The 10274-nt window shown below is 45.6% G+C and overlaps 1 protein-coding gene across 1 annotated transcript; it reads right to left on the bottom strand.

Moving 5' to 3' along the window:
- Window positions 1-215: 215 nt before the first annotated feature.
- On the bottom strand, window positions 216-9969 carry ATPAF2 (ATP synthase mitochondrial F1 complex assembly factor 2). Its single transcript, XM_083711821.1, has 8 exons — window positions 9834-9969; window positions 7884-7928; window positions 6826-6971; window positions 5672-5769; window positions 4024-4104; window positions 3171-3283; window positions 2105-2220; window positions 216-1576 (listed from the first exon to the last, which is right to left on the bottom strand). Exons 1-8 carry the CDS (start codon window positions 9964-9966, stop codon window positions 1439-1441), a joined length of 870 nt encoding a protein of 289 aa, XP_083567947.1. The 5' UTR covers window positions 9967-9969; the 3' UTR covers window positions 216-1438.
- Window positions 9970-10274: the final 305 nt, after the last annotated feature.

Below are 10274 nucleotides of genomic sequence, written 5' to 3'. Positions count from 1 at the left end.
CAGACCAGCTTTGCCTAGAATGGTCTTTACCCAGATTAGCTCTCCAGGGATCCAGCTCTGCAACTCAAAATATTTTCACTTTAGCTGAACTTGGAGCAGCTGCAAAGCAAATGTTTGGGCCAGAGAGCTCTGGCACTGAAACCAACTCCTTTTAAACAAACAAATGCACACACACACACACACACACACACACACACAAAAATCCATACTGCATGTAGAGGCACCAAACAGGAATATTTAATCAAATTGTAAGGGAGGGGAGAAGAATGCATTTTTCTCTGCTGGGTACACAAAGGGGTGAAAACAACCGCCATAGCAGGCTCTGGCTTCCTTGGAGACACAAATGCCTGCTATGAAGCTATGGGAGGACATGCGTTAGGGGGATATAGGGAGACTTAACTCTGGCTCTGGCCTAGGTTCCAGCCCCCTCCAACTGCAGATAACTTGCTGCTGCAGCTTACTGCAGGGAGAAGGGGGAGGCAGCGAGGAGGGCAGGACAGTGCAAATGCACCAGGTTAGCATCATACCACCTTTGCTATAAAAGCAGCCGTGATTCGCCTGCTGAGAGGTCAAATAGGTGGCTGCGCCCCTCCATGCTGCCCAAAGTACCCAGCAGCAGTTTCACATCTTTGCCCCTTGTGCAACGGAGGCTCCCAAGACCCCACTTAATTCCAAACGTGGAGCACTGATGCCCACAGGGTAAGCCATTCTCGTTTGGACAGAAGCAAAGGGATCGACTGCTCTCTCTTGATTTGCTAGGAGCCCCTAGTGAGCCACCAGCTTGGGTTAAGAGGTGAGGCTGTGCCACACTGCCCACCACTGACTGGTCCAGATTCCAATCAAGTTGGGTGGTGGGCAGCATCAGCCCAGCCAAAATGAACACCCTGCAGCAGCTGTGCTCGAGAGGCTTGCCTCCCCGTGGAAAATGTGCATCCTGCTGGAAAACTCAAACTGGGCTGCTGTTGATCAGCCAGGGAATCAAGGAGAATAGGAGCCACAATGGTACAAAATAGCCGCAGCTGGATGGTGCCTGTCACTTCCAGGAATAAACGGATTTCCTCCTGGGAATTCACAACCTGGGGGTCCTGGCAGAAGGCTAGGAATCTCAGCCTGGAGGGGTTGGAGGACAGGGTGTGTAGTATGAAGAAGGGAAGTCTGTTTGGATGTGCCAAGGGCTAGGTTCAGGATAAACAGAAAGAAACGGATGCCAGGCATTCCTGCCCCCTCGTTCACGGAGAATCGCCACACCCAGTCAGTCTAAGCTCCAAGGCCCATCAGCATCACTGCTATCACCAGGTCAGCCTTGGATGAGTAGTGTGATTCCATCACCCCACCAACACCAGCTTCCTCTCTTCTCCACCCGCCACTCAGTCGGTCCTGGATGTTCTACAGGTCTACCCAGTGCCACCGGCGCCCGTTCCTTGTCCGCCCCAGAGTCTCAGTCCTGCAGCAGCTTGTGCTTGACCGTGGAAGTCTCTAAGCAAAGCTGAACAAAAAGGGCAGCAGCAGCCGTGCGGGCCCGAAGTTCGTACATGTCATAGTCGTGGGCCCACTCAATGTTCCCCCAGTACTGGATCTGAAGGAAGATGAGAAGAATAATCAGACCCTCACTGGAAATAGATCACAACACCATAGCTGGAGGCAAAGATTTGCCACACGTCTCTCTTTTTTATTTCTCCCTCTTGCTGTTTTTGTTTTTATTAGTTTATTTTATCTTACTGTATTATGAAAAAGCTTTCATGAAATCTTACTATTATTTCTTTAAAAAAGATTTGCCACGCTCTTGAGCAAACCCAGAATACCTTGACTTTTTATGTAACTTCTGCTGTTTTTAGCCTCTGGGATCTATTGCTGTGCTCGGTTTTGTTGCAACACTGATTTTATTGGGGGAGGGCCTTTATTTCATTAGGTATTTATTTTTAGAAAAGTCACCTTAGCTGCTTTTGTTAAAAGGTGTGATATAAAACTGAATCCATCAGTGTCATAAACATTTTTTCAGAGCCACAGGGAGGTCTTATCGGGCAGGCAAGCGCATAATGGGAGCAGACGGTCCCTAAATTAACTTGGCCCCAAAGCCCCAGATCTCCGTCACAACAAGGTTTACCTGGTATTCTTCCTCTAGACGAGACAGTAGGACAGCTTGCTCAACCGTCAGGTATTTGTCGAGCAGACTCATCGAGAGAACCAGAGACTTCAGCTGGGTGATCATGTATTCTATGCCTAGAAAGAGGGGGAAACACCCCAAACCAGAAAGAAAGAGGGAAGGAAACCTGTCATTTTCTTGTGCAAATCAATCTCGGGCGACAAGAAGAGCAGTCAAGAAAAGGTGAGGAGACACCTAATGCCCCATCCTGCTATTCCTGCGTAAGAAAATAGGGCCTATTCGGCTGCAACATTCAGTTTCTCTCTTTCCTTTACTGGAGACCATGTAGGAAAACAAAGGTGGCTCAAATGGGCACAGCAGACATTTTGTTAACATGCTGTACTACCTGAAAAAAGTTCCTTCCAGTAGCACCTTAAAGACCAACTAAGTCAGTTCTTGGTATGAGCTTTCGTGTGCATGCACACTTCTTCAATAGGTAGCCGTGTTGGTCTGCCATAGTCAAAACAAAAAAAATTCCTTCCAGTAGCACCTTAAAGACCAACTAAGTCAGTTCTTGGTATGAGCTTTCGTGTGCATGCACACTTCTTCATTAAACAGCTTCAAAATAAAAATTATTTTGTTTTTTTATATTTGTATCCCACTTTTTTTACTGTTGTGCTCACATCAGATTGGACATGGAGAAGGAAGAGGAGGCCTGTCCACAGCCATCTAAATGCAACTTCCAAATTCAGAGGCAGTCTATCCCTGAATACTCATTGCTGGGGATAAACAGGAGGGGGCTGTTGTCTCTACATCTGGTTTGTGGGCTTCTCAGAGGCCACTGATTGGCCACTGTGCGAAGCAGGATGCTTAACCAGATCCTGCAGGGCTCTTCTTAAAAAAAAATTAAGTCTCTCTCTCTTAAAAATGCAGAAAGGTCCCCCAGTATGCCTCCTCCGCTTGATCTCACATGGTGGGATAGCAACCAAATAATTCTTAACCTCAAACTACATTTCTAGCTAAAGCAGAAAACCGGCAGATGCAGGGTATGGCATATGACTGACAGCAGACACAGCCTTCCTTTTACCTTGAAGGGCCCAGCTGTTATACGATGCCAGGTGGCTGACAAAGGTGTCCTTTGTGCTTTGCGGGATGCTGGGACCCATGATGCTTGTTGATGAGCCAATCACAACATTGTACCTGCAAGCAGAGAAGAGCTTAGATAGGCCCACTCTTGAGCGACCCCAGAATGTCTTCATTGAGAAAAGTATCTCTGGCTGTTTTTTGGCCTCTCGGTTTCTGGTCAATTTTGTTGTAAGGCTGATTGTTATTTATTTATTTGGAGGGGGCTGTGTGTGTGTGTGTGTGTGTGTGTGTGTATATATATATATATATATATGAAGTCGCCATAGACACATTTGTAAAAAGTTGAGATAGATATACAAAGGAATCCGGTCACATCCAAGAACCTCAAGAACCTCAAAAACATCCCTCCAAAGCCACATGCAGCCTATGCAAAGTCTCTGTGTATATGTAGATTTTTTGTGAGCACTCAAGATTAGGTACTCATACAGGAAACTTGGGGATGGGTAGAAACAAACCCTCTAAAAAATAAGCCTGTTGCCATTGTAAGAGCAAATGCATCTCTAGTTTTAATCTAGGACACACACAAAAACAATACTGACCTAGCTAACAGAAGTTTAGAAAGTGATAGTGCTTCAACATACCTTTGGAGGAGGCAGTTGGCAGCCAAGAGTGTTGGATTCCTTTCTCCTCTCCACCTGTCTTCCCTAGGAAGGCTCAAAAATGGGCCTAAGAAATCTAAATGGCTCCCCAACCAACACAGTTTAACTTTCGTGCCCTGAGCCACAAGCATCCTCTGGGGACAAGGGCGTTTCTGTGCATCATCAGCATTTCCCTGGCACTGACTTTTTGCTTACCTTTTCTCTGCCCACTCGATTATGGGATCCCACTCATTCTTCTGCAGTTCCACCAAGGCAGGCGGCTCTTCCACCCGGTAGCTGGAATACCATGGAAGCAAAACAAAAAAAAGGACCATCAAGCACAACAGGATTGGGTTCCACACAGCTAAGCTTGCACCTCCCAAGATTCAATCCTGCTTTTCCAATTCCCGACAAAAATTCCCTTCCCCCTGCCAGCCAAACCAAGCTGATGGTGGGTAACAACATTGTGGGGCTCGGCTGATGGAGAGCAGCCTTCCTGCCCAGCCCAGCTTTGTGATGGATAAGATAGTCACTATCTGCTCTTCAGACTGATTTGAAGGACAGAGAGTACAATTTTCCACCTCATGATGGGGAGAAAAGTATCCGTCCCGCTTCTCTGCTGCTCTACATGGCTCAGCTGAGTAAAAATAATAATAATTTATTATTTCTACGCCGCCCATCCGGCTTCCAACAGAAGGTTAAAAATACATTAAACCATTAAAAACTTCCCTAAACAGGGCTGCCTTCAGATGTCTTCTAAATGTCAGATGGTTGTTTATTTCCTTGACATCCGATGGGAGGGCGTTCCACAGGGCGGACGCCACCACCAAGAAGGCCCTCTGTCTGCTTCCTTACTTCTTGCAGTGAGGGAACCGCCAGAAGGCCCTTGGAGCTGGACCTTAGTGTCCGGATTGGACGATGGGGGTGGAGATGCTCCTTTAGGCATATAGGACCACGGCCGTTTAGGGCTTTAAAGGTCAGCACCAACACTTTGAATTGCACTTGGAAATGTACTGAGAGCAAATGCACATCTCTCAGGACCAGTGTTATATGGTCTCGGCGGCCACTCCCAGTCACCAGTCTAGTTGCCACATTTTGGATTAGTTGCAGTTTCTGAGTCACCTTCAAAGGTAGCCCCACGTAGAGTGCATTGCAGTAGTCCAAGCGGGAGATAACTGAGGAGAGCAGATACCCTCTGGTGTGCTTGCACACTTGCACATGTGAACATGCCACTGCTGGGGTGATCACATCTGGGATGCAATGGGGTGATGAGGCCCTTGGACCTAAAATGGTCAGCCAATCTTGTGTTAAGGAGATTATAACAATGAGGTAAAAAAGGTAAAGGTAAAGGTACCCCTGCCCATACGGGCCAGTCTTGACAGACTCTGGGGTTGTGCGCCCATCTCACTCAAGAGGCCAGGGGCCAGCGCTGTCCGAAGACACTTCCGGGTCACGTGGCCAGCGTGACAAAGCTGCATCTGGCGAGCCAGAGCCGCACACGGAAACGCCGTTTACCTTCCCGCTGGTAAGCGGTCCCTATTTATCTACTTGCACCCGGAGGTGCTTTCGAACTGCTAGGTTGGCAGGCGCTGGGACCGAGCAACGGGAGCGCACCCCGCCGCAGGGATTCGAACCGCCGACCTTTCGATCGGCAAGTCCTAGGCGCTGAGGCTTTAACCCACAGCGCCACATAAATGAGGATTTATCTGCACTAGGAGAGGTACTTCAGTTTCTATTTCAATGTGGCAGTGGATTTTTCATTCATACCCACTACACAGTGACTGCAGTAACACTGGTTTTCCTGATCAGATATTTTTTTAAGAACCAGCTTCTAAGGGAGCCCCTTCCCAGAATGCATTTCTACCAAACTGTGTCCGTCTCCAAGAATTTCACAGCTGCCTTGATGAGCTGATCTTTGCTTCGCTGTGACGGGTTGTCCAAAGCTGTGTTGCACAAGGTTGTCTGAAAGGGAAGAAAGAAGCTACAGAAATCGAGAGCTAGACTAGCAGAGTGACACAGCGGAAGCAATGAACCAGCCAATTCCCCGTTTAAGTCTCCCCACAAGCTCTGAAGATTTAAAACAGTTTGTATCAATACAGTCATACATCTGTACAGAAGTCCTTGCAACAGCTGCATTCTCCAACCTGGTGCCTTTCTGTTTTGGACCACAATTCCCATTAGCTCCAGCCAGCACAAAAATTTTGGTATAGAGGCTGATGAACGCTATACAGCGGTACCTCAGTTTACAAACTTAATCTGTTCCGGAAGTCCGTTCTTAAACCGAAACCTTTCTTAAACCAAGGCGCGCTTTCCCTAATGAGGCCTCCCGCTGCCAGTGCCCTTCCACTGTTTGGATTCCATTGTTAGACCAAGATAAATTTCGCAAACCGGGATACTACTTCTGGTTTTGCGGAGTTCGTAAACCAAATACAGTGGTACCTCAGGTTACATACGCTTCAGGTTACATACGCTTCAGGTTAAAGACTCCGCTAACCCAGAAATAGTGCTTCAGGTTAAGAACTTTGCTTCAGGATGAGAACAGAAATCGTGCTCCGGCAGCATGAGGCCCAATTAGCTAAAGTGGTGCTTCAGGTTAAGAACAATTTCAGGTTAAGTACGGACCTCCGGAATGAATTAAGTACTTAACGTGAGGTACCACTGTAATTCATAAACAGGGCTGTTCTTAAACCAAGGTACCACTGTAATTCAAAATATCTGGAGGGCACCAGGTTGCGAAAGGTGACAAGCAGAAAAATAGCACAATGTGGAGCTAGATGGGCCATCTATCCCAACATGCCACTTTGTAGGGTCTTAAAAAACACAAAGCACAACATGCATACATAGTTGAGTGGAGTACTCAAAACTGTATCTCCCACCAGCAATCTGATTTATACAGTTCAGTCAAACATTAGCCTACATTAGCTACCAGGTGCACATCCTGCTCTGCCTAATAACTCAAAGAGAACAGATTGGCTGCAATCTCAATCTTCCATTTGTTTGTTCACATGCCCCACCCACCAGGTGCATTGTGTAGAACTTGATGGTGTCCCGCTGAGAGTCCCATTCGGTCGCCACAGCCAGAGCCAGAGTCTTGCTTGGCACTGTGAAGAGCTTGGCCTGGGGGGTTTTCAGTTTTCGGTGGTCCAAGTTGATTTCAAAGCCACCTGAAGAAGAAAGGTTAAGAAAAACCCACTAAGCCTACAACTTTTGAGATTCTGCTGGACACTATCTTCACATTGTCCAGTCACTCTTTGCAGTTTTAAGGACCAGTGGCTTGTGATGGGTTCCATTTATTTGAGAAGTTGAGTCTCACAGCAACGAATTCTGCATCCAATATTAAATTCTTGAATGGTGCCATGATGGAAGTTCTTACTCCAGTGTTTCTCAAACTTGGGTCCCCAGCTGTTGTTGGACTACCACTCCCATCATCCCAGACGACTGGTCATGCTAGCCAGGGATGATGGGAGTTGTAGTTCAACAAGTTGGGGACCCAAGTTTGAGAAACACTGTCCCACTCATACCCTATCACTGAAAACCAGAAAATAGCTTTCTTAACAATAACTAAACACTTCATTTATTGATTTAATTTCCCCCACCCTTCAATTTCAGCAAACAGTACCAAGGTGGTCCAAAACAAAAATAAGAACAACAAAATGTTTCAATAAAACAAGGTCAAACAGTGACAGCAAAATTATATGAATGGTCAGAGAAATACCAGTGTAAACATGTGTGCTTTCAATTGCAGCGAAAACATCCTGACACTGGAGCCACATATGAAGGCATCAAAGTTTTCTACAGCCACCTCACAAACAGAACTCTCTTCCACCAAAGATTTGCCAAAGCCTGAGTAAAACTTTTCCTGAATGTGTTGCAATATCCCTCTTCTAAGTGGATTAGAATCTTTTGCAACACACAGGAGCCAGCATGGAAGGCTTTGTTCCACTACAAAGTTCACCTTGGCAAAGTCTCTGCCTTTCACCTTAACATAACCTTGAGCTGGGATGATGAAGAAGTCCAGATGAGCCTGTTCCAAACATCTGCACGACAGACAAACTACAGTACACAGAGGTGCTCACCTTCACCTTGGGAGATGCTGACACTCTGGTAGAACCTTTTCCTTTCTGCAAGAAAAATACATATCTCTGTTTAAGAAATAAATAAAATATGTACATACCCAATGTTCACAATCCAGACAAATGTAGATATGTCCAGATCCACTGAAATAAAGAAGGCCCAGGGGTAGTAATGCTTTTGAATACCAGCTGCTTGAGAACATAGGAGGAAAAAGTGCTCTTGGGATCAGATCATGCTTGAAGGTTTTCCATAGGTATCTGGTTGGCCACTGTGAGAACAGGATGCTGGACTATATGGGCTGTTAGCCTGATCCAGCACATTCTTCTTATGTTCTTTCTTTACATTGTACTGGTTTCTTTCCCCATTCCTGCAATTACTGAATCAATATGAATCTTTCTGTTCAAAGATACACAACAGTCAGCGCTCTGGAATGCTAGCAATCTAATTTTTAATATGCATTTATATGTGCCAGTATATGTTTTGCAGTGGCAGTGAAGTACCACAGATAAAAGAAAAGGAAGTGCAGGTAGCTCAAGAACCACCAATTTTAAATGTATCTCTTAGAAAACATCCTTTGGGATAAGATATTGTAATAAATGGTCAATGTATTTTACATACAGTACATGGTGTAGCTCACTGTCTAAAATGTAAGCGAGTGGAGCCAAGCACCCCAGAGGAGCTGCCACTCTTTCCATTGACTTTCTGCCTATTAGCTGCCAACCAACATCATTTTAATGACTTTGTCCAGCCCATTTTCTCAGTGAATTACATCTCCCAGAATGCACTGCCTGCAGATGTTAGATGCCATCAGATTGAAAGAGAGCTCCCTCTAGCTGCAAAAAAAAGAACTTCTGCATCTCAAACCATTGATAGTAAGCTGCTGTTACTTGTTTGTAGAAAGCACATGCTGAGTTCTAAAGTCTTCTAAAGACATCATTTGTTATCAAGCAGGGTACATTTAAGCCTTCCCAAAACAGAGAAACCAAACTTATAAGCAGCATGGCTCTGTCTTGATGATCAATACAGCAGGATAATTGTCATCAATGTGAAGGGAGATAAAAAAACCATCCAGGTCCTAAGACTTTATCAACTCTTAAGATTCTGTGAAAGGCTTAAATCCAGATCAGATCACACATGCAAGCCACTGCGCACTCAGCTTTATCACAACAGATACATCTATCAATGGATATGTGTAGAATGTGTGGTGCCAGAATGAAATCTGCAGGTTCTAAGGCAACATGGTGAATGGTAGCAGTGAAAACAGCAACAGTGAGGGAAGCCTATTATCTTTATGATCTATTTTACAACGAAATTGTGGGCATCCTAAAGGCATTCTGTTTGCTACTGTGAGAAAATGAGACCTGAAAACTATAACATACACTTTTTTCAGGGGGTGGGGGTGGAGAAATATTTAAGGCTGGGGTAGCTAAATCCCCGTCCGAGGTTCTGTTGCAGCCCGCCCCCCCACAAAATTTTCTCCCCCACCAATCTTCAGTAGCAGTGATAAGAAAAAAGAATTAAAATAGGCATGGCACATAAAGTAGACTTCTGCATGGGTTAGCAGCTTGTTTGCATGCAGCCTCTTCTGGCCACCCCTACTTCTGGCATACAGGTCTGAGGGAACTGACCAAGGAGACCATGTAGCCCATGGCCCAAAAACATTACCTGTTCCTAATTTAAGAAAGGCTATAGCTCCGAGGTAGAACACATGCCATACTTAAGATGCAAAATCTCATTCCATTTTGAATTCCCAGCAACTCCAGATAAAATTAAGAAAGACCCAACTGAAATACTTTATTGTTAGCAGCTGCCAGGCACCATAAATGGCACTGAGCTACATGTAACAATGCGCTGTCTCAATGCTGTGTTTCTTGCATTCCAATCCTAGCTATCAAAAAGTATGAATCCCAACCACAGCAAACCCAGGATCAGCCTGCAACCTTAATTCTTACCTGCCTGCGGTGTGTACGGCCGTCTTGACTCCACTTGCAATAACACTGGATCACGAACGAAGACAGATGGCCAGAGACGCCCGACCACAAGGGAGCGTCTTGATGACAGGCGCTGTAAACCACCCCACCACATTCTGGTATTTGGTAAATTTAATAAATAATAATAATAATTTGGGGCAATGAGGTCAAAGAAAGGGACCAAGTAACCATGAGCGATTCTTCAGAAATAGCTCCGCCTTTCCTTATGTGTTATGGATACAGGTATCCTAAGTTTATAAACGTATATTTTAAGGACACAGCAAACTAGAGCTAGGCTTTCTAAACATGGGAAGAGGCCTGGAGGGTATTGTGTGTGGGGGGGATTGTTTTTAAAAGGGAGGGTCTCGGCAGCAGGCTGCGCTAGGGGAAATTTATGTCGTGGGACCCAAGGACAGCCCCTAA

This window comes from Podarcis gaigeae (assembly GCF_964106915.1).
Source record: "Podarcis gaigeae genome assembly, chromosome: 14".
Lineage (NCBI taxonomy): Eukaryota > Metazoa > Chordata > Lepidosauria > Squamata > Lacertidae > Podarcis > Podarcis gaigeae.
Note: the sequence above shows the minus strand (reverse complement) of the source record. Positions and strands in the feature narration are given on the sequence as shown.